Source organism: Mobula hypostoma, chromosome X1, assembly GCF_963921235.1.
Source record: "Mobula hypostoma chromosome X1, sMobHyp1.1, whole genome shotgun sequence".
In the NCBI taxonomy this organism is placed as follows: Eukaryota; Metazoa; Chordata; class Chondrichthyes; order Myliobatiformes; family Myliobatidae; genus Mobula; species Mobula hypostoma.
In genome coordinates, this window is record NC_086128.1 from 25910808 (window position 1) to 25937246 (window position 26439).

Here is a 26439-nt window from a genome sequence, read left to right on the forward strand (position 1 = left end):
CCTCGATTTCCTCACTTGCAGACCCCAGTCAGTTCGGATTGGCAACATCTCCTCCACGATCTCCATCTGCACAGGTGCACCACAAGGCCCCCTGCTTTACAGCTATGACTGTGAGGCTAAGCACAGCTCCAATATTCAAGTTTGCTGTTGACACCACTGTTGTAGGCCAAATCAAAGATGGTGATGATTCAGCATATTGGGGCGGCACAACAGTGCAGTGGTTAGCCCAATGCTTTACAGTATGGGCGACCCAGGTTCATTTCTTGCCTCTGCCTGTAAAGAGTTTGTACATTCTGCCTGTGACCACGTGAATTACCTCTGGGTGCTCCAGTTTCTTCCCACAGTCCAAAGACATAATAGTTGGTAGGTTAATTGGTCATTGTAATTGTCCCAAGATCAGGCTAGGATTAAATCAGGGGTTGCTGAGCGCACCGGCTCGAAAGGCTGGAAGGGCCTACTGTGCACTGTATCCAAAGCAATAAATAAAGGAGGGAGATTGAAAACCTGTCTGAGTGGTGCCACAACAACAACCTCTCACTCAATATCAGCAAGACCAAGAAGCTGTTTATTGACTCCAGCGGGAGGAAACCGGAGGTCCATGAGCCAGTCCTGATTGGTGGAGCAGGTCAGCAGCTTTAAATTTCTCTGTGTTATTATTTCGGAGGTTCTGTCCTGGGCCCAGCATGTAAGTACAATTACAACAAAACTATGGCAGCACCCCTACTAACTTAGGAGTTTGTGAAGATTTGGCATGACATCTAAAACTCTGACAAACTTCTATAGGTGTGTAGTGGAGAGAATATTGACTGGCTGCATCACAGCCTGGTATGGAAACACCAATGCATTGAATGGAAAAGTCTACAAAAAGTAGTGGATACAGCCCAGTCCATCATGGGTAAAGCCCTCCCTACCATTAAGCACATCTACATGAAATACTGTTGCAGGAAAGCAGAATCCATCCTCAGGGACCCCCACCACCCAGGTGATGATCTCTTGCTGATGCCATCAGGAAGGTGATACAGGTGCTTCAGGACTCACACCACCAGGTTCAGGAACAGTTATTACCCCTCAACCATCAGGCTCCTGAACCAGAGGGGATAACTTCACTCACCCCATCACATGATATGTTCCCACAACCTACAGACTCACTTTGAAGGGCTCTTCATGTCGTTAATTTTTATTTATTATTTCTTTTTGTATTTGCTCAGTTTATTGTCTTGGTTCTTGATCCTCCAAAATATTCTGCATGGAATTTAAACTGGAGGTGGCGGAGGATGGGAGGGTGTCTTTTGCACACTGGCTATATACCAGTCGGCATGGTCTTTCATTGACTAATTTATTGGCTTTATTGAGTATGGCTGCAAGAAAATGAATCGCAAGTTTATATATGGTGACATATGTGTACTCTGATAACAGATTTTCCTTTTAACTTTTGAGAAAAGGTACGTCCCACAAAGTAGGGGCCCTTGATGATGTGCAATGTTTACAACGGCGTGATCAACCCCGCTGTGCGACGATTACAGTGCAACGCCCTCTGCAAACAAACACGAGCAACATTTGAACCTGAAATTGTTTAACTTTCTGCAGGGTCAGAAACGACCCCTAACACCTCGCCGCCACCTCTCTCTGCGCAGGCGCACTACATCGGCGCCAAGCGACCTCCCTCCTCCCACAGATGGACTCACCACCACCCTGCGCGCAGTACCGCGGAGCGTTAACGGTAAAAGCGCGCTACCTTCAGGGCCGATGGTTGGCCGTTTGCGCAGATATTTTATTCCAACAGCCGACGGTTTGACGCGCAAACTCATTGACGGAGAGCTTGGCAGCAACGCAGGCGCAGTTGGTGGAGTGACCGGCGAGGCGGTTAGAAACGTAAGTGCAGTTGGTGGAGTGACCGGCGAAGCGGGCATAAACGCAGGTGCAATTACTGGAGTGACCGGCGAAGCGGGCATAAACGCAGGTGCAATTACTGGAGTGACCGGCGAGGCGGGCATAAACGGAGGTGCAGTTACTGGAGTGGCCAGGGGGGCGGGAAGAAACGCAGGCGCAATGTTGAACATGTTGCCGGCGGCCGGCAGTCAGTGACGTGCTGGGGTCAGGGTTCAGGCCGCAGCTTCTTTGTGCCCGCGTTGCCGCCGCCATTTCTCTCCCGCCTCCCCGAGTCCCGAGTCCCGGCCCCGACCCGACCTCCCCGCCCAGGCCCTCCCCGCCCGGACCTGGAACAGGTGAGGAGGGCTGGGAGGAGTGTGGTGGGTGGTTCGCGGGGTGTATTGAGATATGGAGTGCGTAATTGTGAGGAATGGATCGGACTCCAGGCGGAGGGAAGAGGAGTAGGCCGGAGGCCTGCGAGTGGCGTCACTGCCGTTTTCCCACTGGGTCTCTTCTTGGGAATGAGGAAATAGTGAGGGACGGTGAGAGGGAGGGAATGATGAAGGAATGGCACACGGGATGGAAGGGGAGAGGGTGTAGGTTAAGGGAGTTAGGGAATAGTTTGTGGGGAACAGAATCGTTATTGAGGGGGAGGGGTAGTGGTCTGTAGGAGAGGACGCAAGTGGAGATGCAGAGGGAAGTTTGCGAGCCGCTGGAGAGGAGAGGGGATGGGGGTGTTCTGGTAGACTTATGAGGGTTGTGTCCTGAGGGAGAGAGGCATCACAGTGGGTGGGAGAGATGGAGTGAAAGGGCCAGGGAGGGAGAAGTTGTGATGAAGGGAGGGACAAAAGTGGGGAGGGGGTTTGTAAGGTATGGAAAGATGGAGGCTGGGGTGTTTGTATGGGAGAATTTTGGTTGGATTATCCCATTCCTGAAGTTCCTCTGGTTTAATTCACAGTTCCCAGCCGTCGCTGGTCAGAGCCAGGGTTATCGTTCCAATTCAGTACAACGGTGAGGGGTGGCTGCATCCAATGGAGAGTGGGGGGTCACCACTTCCCCCACTTTCTCGGTTGCTTGTGATGGTTTTTAAGTTCAGTGAAATGAGGATAAATTGGAACTTTTTCTCCTGAGTGTAGGACACTGAGAAGTGACCTTATCAAGCTTTATAACATTGAGAGCATAAAGATAGGGTTACGCATACACAGTAGTGTAGGGTTTTTGCAATTCTCGCTGCTGCCTGTAAGGAGTTTGTACGTTCTCCTCGTGACCATGTGGGTTTCTCCTTTGGTGCCACAGTCGAAAGACATACCAGTGAGGGGTAGTAAGTTGGCATTGGAAGCATGGTGACATTTGCCCACCGCAATCCTTGTTAATTTGTTTGTACGTGTAGGAGTCTAAAACTAGAGAGCACTGGTTTAAAGTGAGAGGGGAGCAATTTAAGGGAAATCTGAGTGGCAACTTCTTCCCAAGGGGATGGATATGTAAACGTGTGCAAGGGTAGGACACACCATGAATGATGTGCTGAGGAACAGGAACTTCGGTATACAAGGGCTCAACACACAGTTAATGGTGGGGAGTGTTGAGTGTTTAGTATACAAGGATAGGGCGTACACTGTGGCAAGTATCAAGGGACAGATAGACATCAGTGTACAAGGGTAAAACGCAAACAGTGAATGGTAGGGTGTGTTGAGCAACGGGGGCTTCAGTGTTCAAGGATGGGACACACTGGTGGGGAGTGTTGAACAGAGGGAGTTCTGTGTAAAAGGGTAAGATATTCGGCATCAAACGAGAAAATCTGCAGATGCTAGAAATCCAAGCAGCACACAAAATGTTGGAGGAACTCAGCAGGCCAGGCAGCATCTATGGAAAAGAGTAAACAGTCAACATTTCAGGCTGAAACCCTTTGGCAGGAGGATATTCAGCATGACTGGTAGTGCCCTTGGGTGTGTTGAAAATTCAGTGTATCGGGTTTATGATCACTGACGTATGTCATAAGATTTGCTGTATCTTGTGGCAGCAGAACAGTACATGAAAAATTTCTATGTTGCAATTTTTTTTAAAAAGTGCAAAAAGGCAGATTGAAGAAGTGTTCGTGGGTTTGTAGATTGTTTGGGAGACGGTAAGAAATTTCCTAAAATGTTGAGTGTCTCTCTTCAGGCTCCTGTATTTGCTCCACAGTGGTCCTAATGAGATGAGGGCATGTCCTGGATGGTGAGGGTCCTTAGTGACAGATGCTGCCTTCTTGAGGCATCGCCTCTTTAAGATGTTCTTGATGATGGTGAGGGTTGTGCCTTTGAGATAATGTTTGGTATTGTCAAGCTACGATTAGTCGAAGTTCAATCTCAGCTCTGATAATAATCAATTGGTAATTCCTCTTTCCCACTCTCCTATCAAATTCCATCTTCCCCAGTGCTTTGCCTTTTTCACTCATCACTTCCCAGCTTCTTACTTCATTCCCCTTCCTCCCTCACGCCCCCCCCATCTTATTCTGGCATCTTCCCCTTCCTGTTCTGATGAAGGGTCTCGGACCAAAACATTAACTGTTTGTTTATTTCCATAGATGCTGCCCAACCTGCTGAGTTCCTCCAGCGTTTTGTGTGTGTTGTTCAGGATTTCATGCAGAATCTTGTGTTTATTCAATTTGTAAGCTTGCTTTTGCATACAGATCATTTAATCGCATCAGCACTTCAATTCACTGTGCAAATTTTTCACTATACCTTCATTCAGGTAACAATAATAAGGGAAAAGCGATAACAATGCAGAATACTGTTAGAGGAATTGCAGCGCAGAGGACATCATAATGAGATGCAGTACTGTGCAAAAGACTTTATGCTATGTCTTTCCAGTTACCAAATAACACTTAACACTACTGAGCTAATACAAAGCTAAGTACTCTTATTTTTTTCTGTTTGCCAAACCACCTTCATGTTGTAACCAGTATACAGTACTGTGTGAAAGTTCTGAACACCCTAGTTATAGATCTTTGCACAGTACTGCAGACTGTGAGGTCAGGAGTTGCAGAGAAGCTGTCCTTGCTTTCAAACTTTCATATCTCCATCCTTACGGGTGGGGACGCAGAGAATACCTGAGCGGTGAGGTCTTTAATGATTCTGGCTGCTTTGCTGAGATAGTGAAGTGTAGACAGAGTCCATGGAGGGGAGGCTGCTTTCCGTGATGTGCTGAGCTGTGCCTATGACTTTACAGTTTCTTCCCATCACAGGCAGAACAATTGTGATGCTTCGTGATAGGATGCTTCCTGTGGTGCTCCAATAAAAGTTAGTGAGAGTCAATGGGGTCATGCAGAATTTCCTGTATCTCCTGTTGCCATTCACTAAGTGACCAGACGACCCTTACAGCAGGGGTGCTATGGGGGAGTAAATGTCTGCAGTTAGCAGGAAGGTTGCTGAAGAAACTATTTTGTGTCACTGTAGGAACATCTCTGATTCACCGGAGAGAGCGTCAGACTCCACCCATTTCGATTCATCGACATGGACCCTGGTGTTGAAGGAGGACTCAACGTCACCCTGACTCTCAGGCTGCTGATGCACGGGAAGGTTTGTGTTTCTCCTTGGTGGGTGAGGTACAGGTGTGCTTAATGGAGGAAGGCTCTGGTTCAGCGAGAGAGGTCACAGGAAAGGTTTGCAGGAATGTTGACTGAACTGGAGGTCTTGAGTCAGGATAGGCTGGGGCTGTTACCCTGCAGTGTAGGGTGACCAGTATGGGGATTATAAAGTGAGGGGCAGCCACAGGGTAGATAGTTGGGGTTTTGTCCCCAGGGGTTGGGAGTCCAAAACTAGCAGGCACAGGTTTAAAGTGAGAGGGGAGAGACTTAAAGGAGACTTAAAGGGCAAGCTTTTCTCACATGGGTATAGAAAAAGGAAGTGCTTAAGGCAGGAACATTAACAGCATTTAGAGGACACTTGGATAGGAAAAGTTTAAAGGGGCATAGGATAAACATGCACGTGAGACTGGCTCAGGCAGGCCCTATGGTCAGCATACACAATGGGCCTGGTTCTGTGCTGTATTTTTGACTGTGTGGTGGTGGGATGGTTCAGAACAGAGAATGCAGAAAAATGCAAGTATGTGGTTCCCTGAAAGTGGAGGCACAGAGTGGTGAAGAAAATGTTTGGCATGCTGGCCTTCAGTCAGGGCACTGACTACAGGGGTTGGGATGTCGTGTTCCAGCTACACAAGACGTTGTTGTGACCTCACCTGGAGTACTGTGTACAGTTCTGGTCTCGCAACGATAGGGTGGATGGGATTGAGCAGGAGAGGGTGCAGAAAAAATTCACAAAGGATTGGAGCTATAAGGAGAGGCTGGAACTGTTTTCCTTGGATTGCAGGAAGCTGAAAGGTGGCCGCCTTGTACCATTTTGAGAGGTACAGTTAGGGTAGGCAGCTAGTGCCTGTTAACCATGATATAAAAACTGAGGGTATAGGTTTAAGGTGGGAAAGCACCTGAGGGGGAAAGTATTTCCACAGTCTGCTTGGGATGTGGAGTCAGCTGCCAATGGAGGTGGTGGAAACAGGAACAGTAATAACGCTTGAAAGGCACTTGGATAGGTGCCTAAATGAGTAGAGAGTAGGGCAAGTGAGATTAATGCAGGCAAGTGGGATTAGTATAGAAAGGCACGATGGTCAGTGTTATGGTAGACCTAAGTGCCTGTTTCTGTGCTTTACTGCACTGACTTGAGCCTTCACATTAGCCATAAATTCCTAAACAAGTGAAGGCAGGTAGGAGTGGGATCTGCCTTTGATTATCTTTTCAAGCAAGTTTGCTCCATTTTGCAAAAGAACATTCCTTGAGTGATTTGTTTCTGTTCTGTTTGCAGGAAGTGGGAAGTATCATTGGGAAGGTTAGTGGCTGTGTGACAGGTAATGTCTTGCATCTTCCTTTTCTCAGTGTTTTGAACAGCAGGTAAACATTTTTCCCTCTTTTCCCTCCTCCCACCAGAAAGGAGAGACCGTGAAGAAGATGCGAGAGGAGGTAAGGACCCATTTTCCAGTCTCAGCAGTTTCTGCTTTCATGTTGGTGCTTAATCTGAAATTTTCTCTTTCACACACAGAGCGGAGCACGAATTAATATCTCTGAGGGAAACTGCCCCGAGCGGATTGTCACTTTGTCTGGCCCTACCAGTGCCATCTTCAAGGCATTCACCATGATCACTCACAAGCTGGAAGAGGTCAGTTTGGGTTGTGGCTAGAGTCTCTGCATGGGTTAGCAGTTGTGCTGGGTTTGAAATTTTGGGAGGCCCCCCTCCCAATCTCTGTCTCTTTCGTACCTGCTATTATCTCCTCTCTGCGGTTGTGTCTTTGGGTTTTCCATCGTTAAAGCACATGTCTGACCATTCCCTGAACCCTTTCTCCTCAGGATATCAACAGTGGCATGGCGAACAGCACTGCCTCCAGCCAGCCTCCAGTCACCCTGCGCATTGTGATCCCAGCCAGCCAGTGTGGATCGCTAATTGGCAAAGGTGGATGCAAGATTAAGGAAATCCGTGAGGTGAGCTGTACAATTGTGTCAGCAAGTGGGGAAGAGAAAGGGACTTGCCGTGTGTACGAGAGGAGGTGAAGTGTAACGTGAACGTCTGTGAGGGCCTAGTCTGTGACGTTGAATGTAAGAGTAAGGAAGTCGTTGCACCATCATTTGGAGTATTTCATTCAGTTTTACTCTTCATCAGGACGCTACCTGGCCCAGAGCACATGAACTGTAGAGTAAGGTCAGACAAACATGAGTTATTATCTCTGGAGTGATGGAGCTGAGGAGAGAGTTGATACAGGTTTAGAAGATTATGAGAGGAATAGATAGGCAGCTAAGATCTTTTCTCCAGGGTTGAAATATTTCCTTTGAACTTACCCCCTTCTCACCTTAAATGCATGGATATTTCAACACTGGTGGGTGCCTGCAGTGTGCTGCCGGGGTGATGGTGAAGAAAGATATGCTGTTAGATAAGTGAATATGTAGCAAATGGAAGGATATGGACATTGTGTAGACAGAAGGGATGAATTTAATTAGCTCAGCACAACATTGTGGGCTGAAGGGCCTGTTCCTATAGTGCACTGTTCAGTGTTCTACGTACAGGTAGGCGGGTTAGGTTTAATTTTGCACTGTTCAGTGTAGCCTGTAGCTATGCTGTTCTGTTCTATGTACACAGAGGTGGGGTTTAGTAATTGTATTGCATTCGGCAGGACCTAATTAGCTAAATGGCCTGTTCCTGTGCTGTTCTGCTCCAATCCATGTGACCGCCTCCCCTCTCTCTGTTTCTCCAGTCAACTGGAGCCCAGGTCCAGGTGGCTGGCGACATGCTGCCCAACTCAACCGAGAGAGCGATCACCATTGCCGGGACCCCACCATCTATCATCGAGTGCGCCAAGCAGATCTGTCTGGTGATCCTGGAGGTACCTGGGGCTTACTGACAGGAAGATGTTGTGGGGTGGGAGGAATTGGGACCTTGGGTGGGGCAGTCGAACCTTTGCTGTTGCTGCCTTCTGGGTAGTGTTTTTGCAAGATGGATGGGTGACCCCAGCCATTATCAATACTCTTTCTGAGATTGTCTGCCTGGCATCAGTGGTCATGTAACCAGGATTTGTGATGTGCATGAGCTGCTCATACAGCCATCCACTACCTACTCCCATGTCTTCTGATCTGGGGATGGGGGTTGGGGGTGGGGAAGAACGTGCTACATCTTGCCCAAGGGTGACCAGCAGGCTAGTGGAGGGAAGGAGCACTTCACATCTCTTGGTAAAGATGTGTCTCTGCTCCACCATCCTAAAACACTTAGATATTCAGTAATAATAATGGTAAATACTGTATGTGGTTTAGAAACAAAATTAAATAGTGCCAAAGTGAGGTCGTGTTCATGGATTCATGGACTGCCTAGAGTTCTTATGGAGGGGAAGAAGCTGTTCCTAAAACATTGTGTGAGTCTTCTGACTTCTGTACCTCCTCCCCAGTGGTAGTAATGAGAAGAGGGCAAGTCCCAGATGGTGAGGGTCCTTAGTGATGGATGTTGCCGCCTTGAGGCACTGTCTCTTGCAAATGTCGTCTGGCGGGTAGGGTTGTACCTGTGATGGAGCTGGCTGAATCTACAACTCTAAGCCTCTTGTGATCCTGTGCATTGGAGCCTCCACACCAGGCGGTGATGCAATCATTCAAAATGCTGTCTACGGTACATCTGGAGAGGATGTGTCTATCAATGGGAGAGCTGTGGATCTAATGGCACAGCCACTGAATGAAGCAACATCCCTTTGGAACTGAGATGCGAAATCCCTTCATCTAGGTGGTTGTTGCAGAGGCTTGTAAACTCAGCCAACTCCATCACATCGAGGACTAGAATTGATTAGAGTGTTTAAGGTAAAAGAGCCCTTGGGGGAAAGTGATCATAATATGACCAAATTCAGCATGAAATTTGAGAAGGACAAGCTCAAGTTAATTGTATCAGTATTATAGTGGAGTAAAGGAAATTAGAGGCATGAGAGATGAGTTGGAAAAAGAACACTGGCAGGGATGACGGCAGAGCAGAAATGGCTGGAATTTCTGGAATCAATTGAGAAGGCACAGAGGAAGAAGAGACAGATGATGCAACCATGACTAACAAGAGAAGTTAAAGCCAGAGAGGGCATATAATCGAGCAAAAATTAATGGAAAGTTAGAGGATTGGGAAGTTTTTACAAACCTACAGAAGACAACTAAAGTCGTTAAGAAGGTAAAGATGGGACATGAAAGTAAGCTAACCAATAATATTAAACCAAAAATTCCTTCAAATACCTAAACTGTAAAAGAGAGGTGAGAGTGGATATCGGAGCACTGGGAAACAATGCTGGTGGTAATGGAGACACTGAAATGGCGGATGAACTGAATCAGTATTTTGCATCAGTCTTCACTATGGAAGACACTAGCAGTATGGTGGAAGTTCCAGATGTTGGGGCATGAAGTGTGTGAAGTTCCCATTACTAGAGAGAAGGTTCTTATGAAACTGTAAGGCCTGAACATAGATAAGTCACCTGGTCCAGATGGTGTACGCCTCAGAGTCCTGAAAGAGGTGGCTAAAGAGATCATGGAGGCATTAGTAATGATCTTTCAAGAATCACTAGGTTCTGGAATGGTTCCAGAGATTGGAAAATTGCAAATGTCACTCTACTCTTCAAGAAGGGAAGCTGTAGGCCAGTTAGTTGACCTCAGTGGTTGAGAAGATGTTGGAGTCGATTATTAAGGATGAGGTTTCGGTACTTGGAGGCACATGAAAAAATAGGTCATAGTCAGCATGGTTTCCTCAAGGGAAAATTTTGCCTGACAACTCTATTGAAATTCTTTGAAGAAATTACAAGCAGGATAAACAAAGAAGAATTGGTTGATGTGTACTTGGATTATCCGAAAGCCTTTGACAAACTGCCACACGTAAGGCTGCTTAACAAGCTATGAGCCCATGGTATTACAGGAAAGATGCTAGCATAGATAAAGCAGTGGCTGATAGGCAGGGGGCAAAGAATGGGAATGAAGGGAGCCTTTTCTGGCTGAATGCTGGTGACTAGTGGTGTTCCACAGGGGTCTGTGATGGGACATATTATTTTTAAGTTGTACAGTGGTGCTGGAAAGCTTGTGAACCCTGTAGAAGCTTTTGTATATCTGCATAAATATGACTCAAAATGTGATCAGATCTTTACGCAAGTCTTGAAGTTAGATAAAGAGAACCCAATTAAGTAAATAACACAAAAACATGTTCATTTATTTATTGAGTAAAAAATGATCCAATATCACATGTGGTTTGTTGGAAAAAGTACGTGAAACTTTGCTTTCAGTAACTGATGTGACCACCTTGTACAGCAATAACTTCAACCAAACACTTTATGTAATTGCTGATCAGTCCTGCACATCAGCTGGCTTTGAGGAATCTTGGGCTATTCCTCCTTACAAAACTGTTTCACCTCTGGGATGTTGGAGGGCTTCCTTGCATGAACTGTTTGCTTCAGGTCCTTCCACAACATTTCTATAGGATTAAGGTCAGGACTTTGACTCGGCCATCCCTAAACAGGGATTTTCTTCTATTTAAACCATTCTATTAATTTACTAGCAGGGTCTCGGCCTCAAACGTCGACTGCGCCTCTTCCTATAGATGCTGCCTGGCCTGCTGCGTTCACCAGCAACTTTGATGTGTGTTGCTTGAATTTCCAGCATCTGCAGAATTCCTGTTGTTTGCTATTAATTTACTCTTGTCTTTCAGATCATTGTCTTGTTGCATTATCCAACTTCTATTAAGCTGCGGGTGATGGACTGCTACCCAGATATTCTCCTGTAAAATGTCTTAATACAATTTTGAATTCATTGTTCCCTCTGTCCAGGCCCCGCTCCTTCCACCACACTTCACAGTTGGGAAGAGGTTTTGGTATTGGTAAGCAGTGCCCTTTTTTCTCCAATTGTGGCAATGTGCATTTCTGCCAAAAAAGTTCAACTTTTGTCCCAGAAGCATTGTAAAACATCCAGGTGGTCTTTTACAAACTTGAGACATGCAGCAATGTTTTTTTTTATTTGAAGAGCAATGGTTTCCTCTGTGGTGTCTTTCCATGAGCACCATTCTTGCTCAGAGTTTTTCTTATAATGGACACACGAACAGAAACTTTTATCAAGTTTTAGAGATTTCTGCAGGTCTTTTGCTGTTACACTTGGACTCTTTTTCACCTCCTTCAGCATTGCATATTGTGCTCTTGGTGTGATCTTTGCAAGACGCCCACTCCTAGGGAGAGTAGCAATAGTAATTGAGTTTTCTCCATTTGTAGACAATTTCTCTTACTGTGGACTGATGAACACTCGGATCTTTAGAAACGCTTTTGTAGCCTTTTCCAGCTTCATGCATCTCTACAATTCTAATCTCCGCTGAAAGTTGTTTTGATCGAGGCATGGTGCACATAAACAGATCTTTCTTGAGAAGAGCAGGCTCTGTCAGTAACCTGACTTTGTCACTTTTTTATAGGGCAGGGCACCTCTACAACCCACACCTCCAATCTCATCTCACTGATTGGAGTACCTGACTCCAAATAGCATTTGTAGAAGGCATTACCCCAGAGGTTCACTTACTTTTTCTAACAAATGCATGTAATATTGGATCATTTTTCTCAATAAACAAGTATGTTTATTGTTATTTAATTGGGTTCTCTTTACCTAGTTTTAGAACTTGCGTAAAGATCTGATCACATTTTAGGTCACATTTATGCAGAAGTAGAAAAAATTCTACAGGGTTCATAAACTTTCTAGCACTGCTTTATGTCAATGGTTGGGATGATGGAATTGGTGGCTTTGTTGCAAAGTTTGCAGGTGATCCAAAGATGGGTGGAGAGGCAAGTAGTTTTGAGGAAGTGGAGGCTACAGAAAGACAGACAGATTAGGAGAATGGGCACAGAAATGGCAGATGGAATACAGTGTCAGGAAGTGTACGGTCATGCGCTTTGGTAGAAGAAATGAATGGATTGTCTATTTTATAAATGGAGAGAAGATTCAAAAAAACTGAGGTGCAAAGGGATTTGGGAGTCCTTGGGTAGGATTCCCTAAAGATTAATTTGCAGGTTGAGTCTGTGGTGAGGAAGGCAAATGTAATGTTAGCGTTCATTTCAAGAGGACTAGAATATAAACTGTTGGCGTGTGGCCAAGTGGTTAAGGCGTTCGTCTAGTGATTTGAAGGTCGCTAGTTCGAGCCTTGGCTGAGGCAGTGTGTGTGTCCTTGAGCAAGGCACTTAACCACACATTGCTCTGTGACGACACTGGTGCCAAGCTGTATGGGTCCTAATGCCCTTCCCTTGGACAACATTGGTGGTGTGGAGAGGGGAGACTTGCAGCATGGGCAACTGCTGGTCTTCCATACAACGTTGCCCAGGCCTGTGCCCTAGAAACCTTCCAAGGCGCAAATCCATGGTCTCGTGAGACTAACGGATGCCTATAAAGAATATAAACTCAAGGATGTAATGTTGAGGCTTTATAAAGCACTGGTGGAGCCTCACTTGGAGTATTGTGAGCAATTTTGGGCCTCTTACCTTGGAAAGGGATGTGCTTAAACTGGAGAGAGTTCAAAGGAGGTTCACAAATATGATTCCTGGATTGAATGACTTGTCACATGAAGAGTGTTTGATGGCTCTGGGCCTGTATTCCATGGAATTCAGAAGAATGAGGGGTGACCTCATTGAATGAGGGGTGACCTCATTGAAACCAATTGAATGGTGAAAGGCCTTGATAAACTGGATGTGGAGAGTCTATGGCCAGAAGACAGCCTCAGGATAGAGAGGTGTCCTTTTAGAACGGAAATGAGGAATTTCTTCAGCCAGAGAGTGGTGAAGCTGTGGAGGCCAAGTCTTTGTGTATATTTAAAGCAGGAGTTGATAGATAGTTGATAGTTGAACACACAATGAACCTGTGAATGCCATCTCAATACTTCTCTCTTTTTGCACTACTTGGTTATCTTTTTTACATAGTTATTTCTTATAATTTATAGTATGTTTTGTGTATTGCATTGTACTGCCACAATGCAACAAATTTCAAATTGTGTATTGGTGGTGATAAACCTGATTCTGGAGAATCTGGGCTGTTGCCACGGAGGATGGTGCGAGGCTAAGACAGTGTGTTTAAGTCAGAGTTGGGTGAGTTCTTAGAGGCTGCGGGGAATCTGGAGCAACAAATCTGGGGGGAATGAGTGGGTCAAGCGCATCTATGGGGATGGGTAGTGGAAGAGGAATTGCCGATGTCTCAGATTAAAGCTTTGGTTCAGGACCAAAAATGCAGACAGTTCTCTTTTTCACCCCCCCCCCCCCCCCCCACAGATGTTGGAAGTCCAGAGCAACTCACATAAAATGCTGCAAGTCAAGTAGCATATATGGAGAGGTTAATGTTAGTGAGTCCTGATAATGAGTTTCAGCCCGAAATGTTGACTGTTGCACTCCATAGATGTTACGTTTTGTGTGTTTATCAACAGATTGTGGTGGAGGGTGCTATAGTTAGGGTTACAGGGAGAACGGAGCTGAGATAAAAGGATGCACCACAGTTGAATGTGTGGAGCAGGGTTGGTAGGCTGAACAGCCTGGTTCTATTTCCTTAACTTGCAGTGAACATGTACCAGCCTTGCATACTGAGTGGGTGGTGGGGGATATCTGACTTGTCTCTCTGTCTTCCAGCAATCTCCACCGAAGGGTATAACCGTGCCGTACCGGCCCAAGCCTGTCTCAGCTCCCGTCATCTTTGCTGGCGGGCAGGTAAGGAAGCTACAGTCTTCCCCAGCCCCCTCGTTTGCTCCTGCTGCTTTGCCAATGGTGATCCTGTTCCTTCCCTAACCCCCCCCCCCCAGAGGTTGGTGGTTTTGTGGATAGTGCAGAACATTATCGTAAGTTTTAACAGGATGCAGAGCTGGGCTGAAAAGTGGCAGATGGAGCTCAGCCGAGAAAAGTGTGAAGTGATTCACTTTGGAAAGTCGAATATGAAGGCGGAATACATGGTTATTGACAGCTTCTTAACAGTGTAGAGGAGCAGAGGGATCTTGAGGTGCACATTGATACATCCCTCAGTTGCTGCAGAAGATGATAGAGTGGTGAAAAAGGCATGTGTTGCCTTCATTGGTCATGGACTGAGTTCAAGAGCTGTGAGGTAATGTTGCAGTTCTATAATACTGGTTAGACTACACTTGGAGTATTGTGTTCGTTCTGGTTGCCTCATTATAGGAAGCTTTAGAGAGGATGCAGAGGAGGCTTTATAAAGGATGCCCTTTGGATTAGAGAGCATGTTTTATGAGGGCAGGGGGAGCAAGCTAGGGCTTTTCAGTCTGGAGTGGAGGAGGATGAGAGGTGCCTTGATAGAGTTGTACAAGATAAGAGGCATCGATAGAATGGACAACCAGTGACTTTTTTCCAGGCAGAAATGGCTAATACCTTGGGACATCTGTTTAAGGTGATTGGTGCAAAGTATCAGACGTAGACGGGGTGGTGGTAGAGGCAGATACATGAGGGACATCTAAAAGATTGTTAGAATGAAGGACTACGTAGAAGAGAAGGGTTAAATTGATCTTGGGTCAGTGCAACATTGTTGGCCGAAGGCCCGGTACTATTCTATTTTTCCTCCCTCCCTGTCTCACGCGGATCAATTAGAGGCTAAGGTGATCCTATCTGAAGCAGCTGAACTGCAGAAATGATCGGGGCTTGCTTGCTCAGCCTTTCAGTGTGGGTTGGGTTGGAGATGGTGGTTGATTCACTTACAGCTTCTTTCTTCCCTCAATCTTATAGGCTTACACCATTCAGGGACAGTTTGCCATTCCACATCCTGATGTAAGTTCCTTTCATTTTTGATTTTTCGAATCTTAGAAGTTTTGCAATATATTTTAAAGGATTTTTTAAGTTCAAACTTTATCAAACGTGGGGTCAGGTTGCATGTGGTTCTTGCTACTCCATTACAACAAGGGTGTGGAGACCTTGGAGAGGGTGCAGAAGAGGTTCACCAGGATGCTGCCTGGATTAGAGAGCATGAGCTGTAATGAGAAGTTCAATAAACTTGGGTTGTTTTCTCTGGAACGGTGGAGGCTGAGAGGAGACCTGATAGAGATTGATAAAATTATGAAAGATTTCGGTTCTTTATTCCAGAGCGAAAATGTCAAATACTAGGGAGTATAGCTTCAAGGTAAGAGTGGGAGGTTAAAAGGAGATGTATGGAGCAAATTTTTATTTGCACAGAGTGGTGGATGTCTGGAACGTACTGCCGGCAGTGGAAGTAGATGTGAAAGCAATGTTTAGGAAACATTTTTAGATTTGTGAACGTGCAGGGAATGGAGATGTAGCATAGACTTGGTGGGCTATAGGGCCTGTTCTGTGGAGAGCACAAATGAGTAAAATGTGTTTTGGAGTGTGGGTTGGAAACAGTGGGTTATTTTAAGAGTGCTATATGTTGGGTTCTTAAAGGCGTAGTTTAAAAATAGAGTTGCTGCAGTTGTATAGGGCTTTGGTGAGGCCATGCTTGAGGTTCGGTACTCAAGTTTTGGTCCCCTGAATTAAACAGGATACACTGACATTGGAAGGAAATTCATCAGGGTAATTTCAGGGTTGAGGTGGATCTCCCGTCAGGAGAGGCTGGACAGTTTGTGTCTATCCTGTGGAGTTTAGAGGATTGAGAGGTGACCTTATTCAGACACCTCCAATCCTGAGTACATGAAAGAGTGCAGAGAAAATTTGCAAGGATATTGCAGGGACTGGAGTTATGGGAAAGGTGGAATAGCTTAGAACTTCATTCCCTGAAGCGTAGGAGAGTGATAGGTTGGCTTCGAGCTATAGAAAATTGAGAGCTGTAGATAAGATGAATGCATGCAGATGTGTTCCTCTGGGTGAGACTAGAACTAGAGGTCAGAGGTTTAGGGGGAATTTGAGGAGGATTCTTCACCCAGTATGGTGAGTGTGTGGAATAAACTGCCAGCAGAAGTGGCAGATATGGGTTTGATTGCAACATTTAAGAATTATGGATGGGGTACAGTTTGAAGGACTATGGTCCGGTTGCAAGTGGATGGGACTAGGCAGAAGGCCAGGCCAACATGCACTGGATAGGCTGAAGGGCCCAATTATGTGGGACAGTGCCATTTATTGAAGGCTGTTGGAGCTCGCTTCCTCGGACAGCAGAGTCTGTGGATGTCTTTGAGGCAGAGGGTGATTGGTTGCCTAGAATAGGGGTTTGCAGTTTAGTTGATTGGGCTGCCACTGTTTGAGGATTCCAGTGTCTGGGATGATAGAGTTGAGAAGGTCTCCACTATCACAGTGGGTCATGCTGGCTTTTGCTAGTTCCTTGCCCCAGGTAGGTATGTGTCGTTAACAGTTGGGCAGGCTAGTATTAGTTTATTATTACCATCTATACCATGATACAGATGTATAACTGTGTATTCACTGTTATTGCTCTCTCCCTTCTGTTCACACAGCTCACCAAGCTCCACCAGTTGGCCATGCAGCAGACACCTTTCACACCGGTGGGACAAACCAGCCCAGGATATTCTGGTCAGTACCTCAGCGTCCAGTAAATGGTGGGTCAGGGATACTGGGTTACACATCATTCCACACTCCCCAGTGATGCCTGGGGATACTGGTCACAGATATTCTAAACCTCGTGGTTACTTGTGTTAGAATCAGAGGAGCTTAATGTCACATCCACAGGTGCAAGGAAAAAACTTAATTGCTGCAGCAGAGTCTCAGGCACTGAGCATTGTTGGAAAAGCATAAGTTAGGCATAAAGCTTACATGATTTTTGTGAGAAAACAATTAGAATAAACGTTGTGCATTTTAGTGCAGAATGATCAAAGTGGTCGTAGTGTTGCTACACTGCAGTGATTAGCGTTTTGCCAGTTGGTTCAGGAACCGAATGGTTGAAGGGAAGTAGCTGTTCCTGAACCTGGTGGTGTGGGACTTCAGGCTTCTGTACCTCCTGCCCGATGGGAGCTGTGAGAAGGTGGGATGGCCCGGATGGTGGGGATCTCTGACGATGGATGTTGCCTTCCTGAGGCAGCACCTCCTGTAGACACTACCAATGGTGGGGAGGGAGGTTGCCGTGCTTCCTGCGGTAACATAGCATGTCCACAACTCACTAACCCCTTTGGACTTTGAGAGGAGACCAGAGGAAGTGATGCATTCACTGAGAACATACAAACTCCTTACAGCAGTGGGAATTGACCCCGGGTTGTTGATGCTATAAAGCATTGCACTAACTATCCTCTGTAAAAGATTTATAAGCCAAGTTTATTTTAAAACAGAGGTAGGTGCCTGGAACATGCTGCTAGCAGAGGTGGTGAAAACAGATGTAATAGAAATAGTTTCTTCCCCTCAGACATTAGTTTTTTGAATGGTCCATGGACACTACCTTGTCATTCCTCCTTTGCATTGCTTATTTATTGTAATTTATGGGAATGTTTGTCTTGCACAGCATTCTGTATGTCAATGATAAACCTAATTTTGAATAGCAACTTTAGAGATCTTTAGACAGGCATGTGAACAGATGCAGAATGGAGTTGTGGGAGGGGGGGCGCGCACAGAGAATACAGACCACATTCAGGTAAGTCGCATTAGGTTAAGCATAGACCAGTTGGGCCAAAGGGCCTGTGTTGTGTTCCTTTGGGTCTTGCACAACTTTTGATGCGATTTTTAGTAACTGGTTAATATCTGTTGTTTCCAACAGGTCTGGACTCCTCTCAAACCAGTTCTCATGAAATTGCCATTCCCAACGATGTGAGTACCTTCTTCCTGCTTTGGACCCCTTCCTTCCTCACCTCACCCCACCCCCACTTCAAGACCTCCCATCCCTGACAGCACCAGAGGGCATTGGGGTGGCCCTAAGTGGTGCTATCATAGACAATTCTGCTCAGTAGGTGGGAGCTCCTTGTTCCATGTCGTTAACTTCATCCTTTCTCCGTGAGACCAGTGCTGCTGAGTTTGTGGATTTCTCCCTCCTGCTGTGTTCTGGCTTGAAAGGGTCAGCTATTCTCCGCACCTCCTTGGTACTTGCTGCCGGTGTTTAAAATATCCCAACAACTCCCTGCCTCCATGACTGGGCCTATGACTACTGTCTACTGTCTCAGCCCTTGGTCACTGTCCCCCCTTCCTTCCAGCTGTTCTGTCTCCCGGCAATAGGTGATCATCTCTGATCCACTTTCCTTTCTGTGTGACACTCAGTGTATATCTCTCTCCTCCCTTCCTTACCAATGACCCCCCCCCCCAAATCTCCTGTCTCTCAGCCCTCAGTGACTCTCCTTGCTCTTTGACTTGTCTCTCTCTCCTCTATGATCTCCATCTCCTGAGGCACCCTGTCTACTCTCCCACATCTGTCTATGGTGCCCCATTTCCCTCTCCCACCAGTCTGTGACACCCCATCTCCCCTCTCTTATCTCACAGCTGATTGGATGCATCATTGGACGACAAGGCAGCAAGATCAACGAAATCCGGCAGATGTCTGGGGCACAGATCAAGATCTCCAACCCTGCTGAGGGTTCAACTGACCGACAAATCACCATTACTGGTTCACCCGCCAACATCAGCCTGGCCCAGTACCTTATTAATGCAAGGTAAGGTGTTCGGGGAGCCGAATCTCAGATTATCTACTCTCCCCCTACAAACCACCCTGACAGGAATTCAACGCAGCTCTGTCCCTGTGGTGTGACTTTTCCCTTCCACCTGTTAACTATGGCGTCCTGTTCAGTGGTTTGCAGGATGGACGTGGATGTAGGGCATAACTACCTCAGTGCACTTAAACAATACCCCAGTCCCTGAGACTGTAACTGGTACAGCTTATGGTTGTCATGGCTTGGGGGGAGGGTGGTGATGGTAGAGGGGATAAACTCCTGCTACCTATTAAATGCTGTCAGTGATGTGTGTTTCATATAGCCTCTGACAACCAAGTCCACCTCCTGGCCTTTGCATTTGGCTTAGCTACTAAGCCAGGTGGAACCATTTCTACTGACAGGAGAACGGGAAAGACAGGCTACTGGCACTTTAAAACCAGTCGCTTTGGGCAGCTGTGGTTGGCAGCTTATCTAGGAAAAGGAAAACTGATCTCAAACTTCCGCTGCTTTGCAGCTATACCCACTCATGGGGAAAGCTTCAGGAGTAAACCCTGAGGAAAAATCTGGAAATGGACTCCCTAAGGCAGTCTTAGTTGAGTTCAACGCTAACTGCCAACTCCTATAATGCTGCTGGTGCCAAGCAGCATTAGTCTCTGCTGTTCCTTCTGATTGATTTACTGCATAGACAACAGCTTGCTCTCCATGTTGTACTTCTCTGGCTTGTGTATGACAACTAGGATGCAATATCCATGATCAACCCCAACCAATGGAGGACCTCAACAACTACACTGCAGTCCTGGAGGCTGTTAACAGAATTTCATTACTATACCTCAGTCCCTGAGACTGTAACTAGGACAATGCAATAGGTTTGACCAGGAGGGAAATTTCAAACTGGAACAGTATTGGATCTCAGACTTGGAAGTCTGTCACTGTGAGGGAAGGGACAGGCAAGCCACCTGTCCTGATGTCTCCAGAACCCCCTCCCCAAACCAGGGCTGGCTGCATTGTATTCCTGTGAGGATGGCAGTTTCCCCACCCGTGCCGGGCCAGGAAAGGGTTTGGGGGTGGTCGTGTCACGCATGTGGGTAGGACTGCTTGTTGGAGTGTGCCCTGACTTCGTGTGTGTATGCCTTTGCGCTTCACTCTGTGTCTGCATATTGTCTGGTTCTATTGCAGTGTGTGCAACTGTACCAGTGTTTGTGTGGGTGCGTGGTTGAATTGCGGTGTATGTATGTGTCTAACTGTACAGGTGTGCTTGTGTGCCTGACTTCACCACCACCACCATCCCTCCCCCTCCCCCTTTCCCCCTCTCCCCACCCAAACAAGTGCCCAGTAGCGTGGCTGTCGCGTGGTATGGTTTATACACCGCTTACACACGCCTTTCTCCTTCATTCCCTGCGTTCTAGGTTGTCTTCCGAAGCGTCGGGAATGGCGAGCCAGTAGTACAGCCCCCTCCGCAATCCTCGACCAGTTCCACGCCCATGCAGTTTGTAAATTTGTACCTGTCACCTGCCTGGCGATTTAACCCCCTCTCTCCTCCGACCGATGCACCCTCACCCAAATCCATATATTTTCCCCCCTTCCCTTTCCCTCTCCTCCTCTCCTCTCTCCCCTCTTTTTATTGTTTACGAGGATTTATTTTTTGGCTTCTGATTTGAAAACCGGCGTTTAAGAAAGAAGGACGAAAGAGAGCGATCTTGGGGACAGTTGTATCCCGAATGGACCGACTTCTCCCCAGTGTCAACCAAAACTCTGTAATGTTGGAATTTTTCTAATAAATGAAAAGACAAGCAGAACTGGGGATCGAATCTGTGCCGAGCATCCTTCCACTGCCTCTGGAGCAGAGTGGGTGGTGGTGGGTGGGGGCGGCAGGGGAGTGGGGTGTGGGTGTCATTGGTGCTGTTTCAGTGCTCCAAAGACCCAGGTTTGATCCTGACCTCCTGTGCTGTGTGTGTATTTGTGCGGAGTGTGAGTGAGTGTGTGTGTGTGTGTATATACATGTTGAGTTTGCACATTCTTCCCTGCACATGCTCGTGCTCCGTTGCTCTCCTAGCCTTATGAGGGGTAGCTGTGTTAATTTGGGACCCCAGACTGGATTAGGGGTAGAAACTGAGAGGGGGGAATATGGGAGAATGGAATAGGACCCTGAGACTGTATTTGGGCCAGTACACAGTCAGTGTACCCCAGCCCCTGAAGTTAGTACACTTCAATTGCACTGCACACCACTCAGTGAGACAGTAACTGGAACAGTACACTAACTACATCCCCACTTGCTGAGGATATATCTGGGACACCACACCCCCAAGACCAAGTGGTGCAACTTGTTGAAACTATGCGTGTGGTTTGTACTTGGGCAGCACATTGTAACCACTGTGCCTTTGAGTTATTGTAACTGACCCAGTGTTGGAGGTGTGTTTACTACCCAGGACACAGTGCTTGTAGCCTACTCAGTAAATGACAGCACAAACAGCCAACTGAAGCAGGTTGTTCAGCCCACCAATGTTCATGCTCCTGTTCCCTGTACCTCAAGTCTCTGAGGGGCTGACCCGAGAGATCAGTCTCCTGACTTGCAATTGGCAATGAAATTAGTCCATGTGTGGGGTCCAGAATAGAAATCATAGGCGCCTTGGGGCAAGGGTTCAGACAAGGAAGGGGTGAAGAGACAACATTCAGGTAGAGTGTGTCATGAGCACAAATACACAGAGGTATAGTCTCAATAAAAAAAAAATTGCAGCACTGTCACAGACAACACAAGGATATAACTACACATCAGTAATACAAAGAAAAAGTAAACTGCAAACAAGTCGCTCGCAAGATTTAAGGGACCTGGGGCAAAGGGTGGAATGAAATGAGCTGCCAGAGGAAGTGGTTGAGGCAGTATCATTTAAGAAGCACTTAGAGTGATATGGGCAGAACACAGGAAATTACGAATAGTGGGGTAGACATCATGGTCAGCATGATCTGGTTGGGCTGAAGGGCCTGTATCCCTGCTGTTTAGGGCCATTCAGCCCATCGAGTGCTCTGCCATTCCATCAAGGCTGATTTATTATTCCTTTCAACCTGTGTGTTAAACATACCTAATGACTTAGCCTCTACAGCCATCTGTGGAAATCAATTCCACAGATTCACCACCCTCTGGCTTCTTGTCTTGTTCCAAAGGGACGTCCTTTTCTGAGGCTCTCTCCTCTGGTCCTAGACTCCCCCACTATAGGAAACATCCTCCCAATCTAGACCTTTCAATATCCTATGGTTTCAATAAGATCTTCTCTTCTGACTCTCCCTCCCAGCTATTTTTCTAAGCTCTAGCGAGTGCTGGCACAGCAATATCAAATGCTCCTCGTATGTTAATCTTTTCATTCCTGGGCACATGCTCATGAACTTCCTCTGAACCCTCTCCAACGCCAGTACATCTTTTCTCAGGTAATGCAAGTGCAAGAGTGGCATTGCTGAGGTGGTGATCAGGGATGTGTTGGTTGTTTCAAGAACTGAATGGAAGTAGCTGTTCCTGAACCCTGTGATGTGGGGCTTCAGGCTCTGTACCTCCTGCCAGATAGGAACTGAGAATATGGCATGGCCCAGATGGTGGGGATTTGTATGATGGATGTTGCCCCCTTGAGGACATGCCTCATAGATACTACCCATGGTGGGGAGGGAAGTACCTGTGACGGATCTTGATGTGTCCATGACACTGCTTTTTCTTGCAGTGGGATTTGGTATACCAGACTGTAATGTAACAGTACATCTGGAGAGGTTTATGGAGTATTTGGTGACATGCCAAATACTCTTCAGCTTCTAAGAAATTACAGGCACTGAGATACCATGGAAAAGCACAGGAACCAGTCTTTCTACCCATAAAATGAGTTTCCTAAACACCTGCATCGTATCTGTGTACACCACCACCTCTGACAGTGCATTCCAGGCACTTGCCACCCACTGTATAATTAAAAAGAAACACTTGCCCTGACCCCTCTTACCTTAATTGCATGCCTCTAGTATAAGGCATATCTACTCTGGAAGCAAAAGATACCAGCTGTCTGTCTATACCTTATAAATAATATCTTCTCTCACCCTCTGCTGCTCCACAGAAAACAACCAGAGTTTGTCCAGCCTCTCCTAGTAGCTCATGCCCTCTCATCCAGGCAGCATCCTGGTGAACCTCTTCTGCATCCTCTCCAAAGCCCTCACACCCTTCCTGTAATGGGGTGACCAGAACTCTAGATAATACCACCTCTGTTGGGTGGAGGTATCTGTCTCCAGTGGTTTCCTGTCTGCAACTGGTATCATACAGCTCAGAAATAGGCCCTTTGACCCAACTCATCCCTACTAACCATTGCCAGAGAGCTAGTCTCATCTGTCCATGTTTGACCCATAGCCCTCCAAACTCTCCTGCCCATGTACTTATCTATATAGCTTTCAAAACATTAACATGCCTGCCTCAGCTGCTATTTCTGGCAGCTCATTCCAAATCTGCAACACCCTTTGTGTGAAGAAGTTGCCCCTGGTGTCCCTTCTAAATCTCCAACTTTTGATCTTAAACTATGCCGTCATGTTTTTAGCACCCCCCCCCCGGGGAAAAGACTCTGCTTACACCCTGTCTATGATTTTATACACTTCTGTCAGGTCACCCCCTCAATTTCCTACATTCCAAGCAAGAAAGTCCCAATCTCCCTGCAAAAAGCAGCATTCTCGTAAATCTCCACTGCACTCTTCCCAGTTTAATGGCACCTTTCCTGCAGCGGGGTGTCCACGGTACCCCCAGTGCAGCTTCACCAGTGTCTTGTACAATTGAACATAACTTCCCAACTCCTGTACTTGTTGCCCTGACTGATGAAGGACAGCTTGCCAAAATACCACCTTCACACCATGACTGCTTTCAGTGAATGATACACTTCTACTCAGAGGTCCCTTTGTTCCACAGCACTCCCGAGGCCTGACCATTGATTGTATGTCCTGCTCTGGTTTTGATCTTCCATACTGAAATACATCACATTCATCTGGATTAAAAAGCCATTGCTAATCTTCAGCCCAGACACTGAGATGATCTAAATCCCCCTGTAATTTTCCACAATGTAGAATCTACAAAATCACCTATTTACTACATCTGTGAACTTAAACACTGTCTCTTGAAAATTCACATCCAAATCGTTGATGTAAATGAATGGCCGAACATTTGCTGCTGCTCCAGTAATTAAGCTTTCAGTGGGCAGGGGATGCATGAGGCATTGGGGGGGCGGGGGTGATGTCTGATTGCCTGTTTGTTCCAGTGTGGCCTGAACAGGGTCAGAGACAAGCCTTTGGTGGAGGGGTCAGATCCCAAACTAGTAAGTCAAATCTGTCTCCAGACCTCCTCCCACCATGATTTCCCCCAACCACCCCCCACATTCCCTTTAACCTGATGTGTAAGGAGGGTTCGTGTCACCTGTGTGATAGGACAGTGTGTTTGAGAATGTGCACACGAACTGAGTGTCTGGCTTGGTGTGTACTTGTGAGCCTAACTGTATATCTGTATACTTCACTGGTGTTATGTGCGTGTGTGCCTCGATGTGCACCTGACTCTGTGTGTGTGTGTCTGTATGTGCATCTGATGCTCTGTGTGTGTATGTGTCTGTATGTGCACCTGACTGTGTATGCCAGAGTCTCTGTGTCTGTATGTGCAGCTGACTCTGTATGTGTGTGTGTGTCTGTTATGTGCATCTGATTCTGTGTGTGTGTATATATATATGTTTCTGTGACTGGTATTGCAGTTTGGGCAAACAAACCAGTGCTATCATAATGAACAGCAGGGCTCAGGCGTGTTGTAGAACAGAGGGAGCTCGAAGTACAGACACACATTGAATGAAAGGGGAGTGTTGTAGAACAGAGGGAGATCAGTAAATGACGGGAGTGTTGTTGAACAGAGGGAGCTCGGAGTACAGATACACAGACAGTGAATGACGGGAGTGTTGTAGAACAGAGGGAGCTCAGGGTACAGGTACACAGAGAGATCAGTAATTGACAGGGGAGTGTTGTAGAACAGAGGGAGCTCGGTACAGGTACACAGAGAGGCTGGTAAATGTCAGGGGAGTGTTGTAGAACTGAGGGGGCTCGGAGTACAGATACACAGTAAATGAAAGGGCAGTGTTGTAGAACAGAGGGAGCTCGGGCTACAGCACAGGTTCCCTGAAATTAGTGTCACATTGGCCATCATCAGTCAGGGCCCTGAGTATACGAGTTCCGATGTTGTTTTGCACTTGTGTGAGACGTTGCCAATCCCCCACAAGGAGAATTGTGTACTGTTGTGGTAGCCCTGCTATTGGGAAGATGCCATTGAGCTGTAAAGAGTACAGAGGGGATTTTAGATACTGCCGTCTGGATTTGAGGTAATGAAGAATTGAGAGTGATTGGGCAGGTTGAGACTATTTCCTGGAGCGCAGGAGATGGGGGTGACCCATCAGAGGCACAGATAGGGTGAATGCACAGTCTCTTTCCCATGGCTGGAGATTCAAGAACCAAAAGCCTCAGTTTTAAGGTGAGAGGCAGGAGATTTAATAGGGACCTGAGGGGCAACTTGCTCACTCAGAGGATGGTCCGTGTATGGAAAGAGCTTCCAGAGGTAGTGGTTGAGGGAGGTATATTAACAACATTGGACAGGAACAGGGATAGGAATGGTTTGGAGCAATAAGGGCCAAAGATGTGCAAGCGGGATTGGCTTAGATTAGAATCTACGTCAGCGTAGATCGCTTGGGCCGACTGTGCTTGTGTGAGTGTGTGTGTGTGTGTGTGTGGGTGGGTGGGTGTAGGCGTAGGGTTGTGTTGCGGATCCTGGGGAGTGTTTCGAACGAGTATTCACCCTTCTCTATCTCCCTTTGATCTGCCCCTCTCCCCCGCTAACTGTTAACCCAGTGATTCTAATGTCAGACTGTTTGTCGTGTCTCTCCCTCCTCCCCTTCCCTCTCTCTCCCACCCCATCCAAACCACTCCCTCTCTTCCCCGCTCTCTCCTCTCTCTCCCACCCTTCTCCCCTCCCCTACCCTCTCCTCTGCCCTCCATTCTCCCCAACCCTTTACTCCCCCCTTCCATCCCCTCTCTCCCTCCTGCCATCCTTTCCCACTCTCTCTTTCTCTTCCAGTTTAGAGAATTCTAAACCCACCAGCCAGAAACCCTCGGCTGCCCCCCTTGGTCTGGACACTCCCGTGGGTGAGGCCCCCAGTCCTGGACCCCCTCAAGAGCCTGCGGAGAGCCTGCCCCAGCCCCTCCCCGAACCCCTTAGCCCCCAGGCTGAGCCGCACCAGCCCCTTAGGGCAGTGGGCTCCTCGAAAGGGGGAGAGGAAGGGACGTCGGCCTCTGTGCTACAGAAGGGGGGTAAGGTCCGTTTCTCCCCTTACTGACACACCCCCACCCCCAGACATGGAAAGGTGGTGGGGGGCGCGCATGCAGACCCTTCAGCTCATTGGGTCTGTGGCTTGAAGGCGGTCCCTCATTAAAGCACTTCAAAGTGCCGATTTTCGAGTGTATCGTTGCGAGCTCCTGCAGGCGTGCAGGA

The 26439-nt window shown here is 47.1% G+C and overlaps 1 protein-coding gene across 4 annotated transcripts; it reads left to right on the forward strand.

The window, feature by feature from the left end:
* Positions 1 to 1851: 1851 nt before the first annotated feature.
* On the forward strand, positions 1852 to 26439 carry pcbp2 (poly(rC) binding protein 2). Of its 4 annotated transcripts, none has more exons than XM_063037466.1 (13): positions 1852 to 1872; positions 5301 to 5423; positions 6702 to 6725; positions 6824 to 6856; positions 6936 to 7052; positions 7241 to 7372; positions 8140 to 8268; positions 14023 to 14100; positions 15121 to 15162; positions 16791 to 16866; positions 18038 to 18087; positions 18751 to 18920; positions 26026 to 26439. In XM_063037466.1, exons 2-13 carry the CDS (start codon positions 5358 to 5360, stop codon positions 26282 to 26284), a joined length of 1176 nt encoding a protein of 391 aa, XP_062893536.1. In that variant the 5' UTR covers positions 1852 to 1872; positions 5301 to 5357; the 3' UTR covers positions 26285 to 26439. The 4 variants fall into 4 exon arrangements, with proteins under 4 accessions (XP_062893536.1, XP_062893534.1, XP_062893538.1 ...); XM_063037464.1 differs by lacking the exon at positions 1852 to 1872 and adding an exon at positions 2073 to 2225; XM_063037468.1 differs by lacking the exons at positions 1852 to 1872; positions 26026 to 26439 and adding exons at positions 2074 to 2225; positions 20324 to 20718.

Excerpts from the sequence above, each read along its gene's own strand:
- pcbp2 (XM_063037466.1), top strand. The coding sequence starts at position 5,358 with ATGGACCCTGGTGTTGAAGGAGGACTCAACGTCACCCTGACTCTCAGG. Across the intron at positions 6,726-6,823 it reads TGGGAAGTATCATTGGGAAG|AAAGGAGAGACCGTGAAGAA; the intron begins GTTAGTGGCTGT and ends TCCTCCCACCAG. Across the intron at positions 14,101-15,120 it reads TCATCTTTGCTGGCGGGCAG|GCTTACACCATTCAGGGACA; the intron begins GTAAGGAAGCTA and ends TCAATCTTATAG.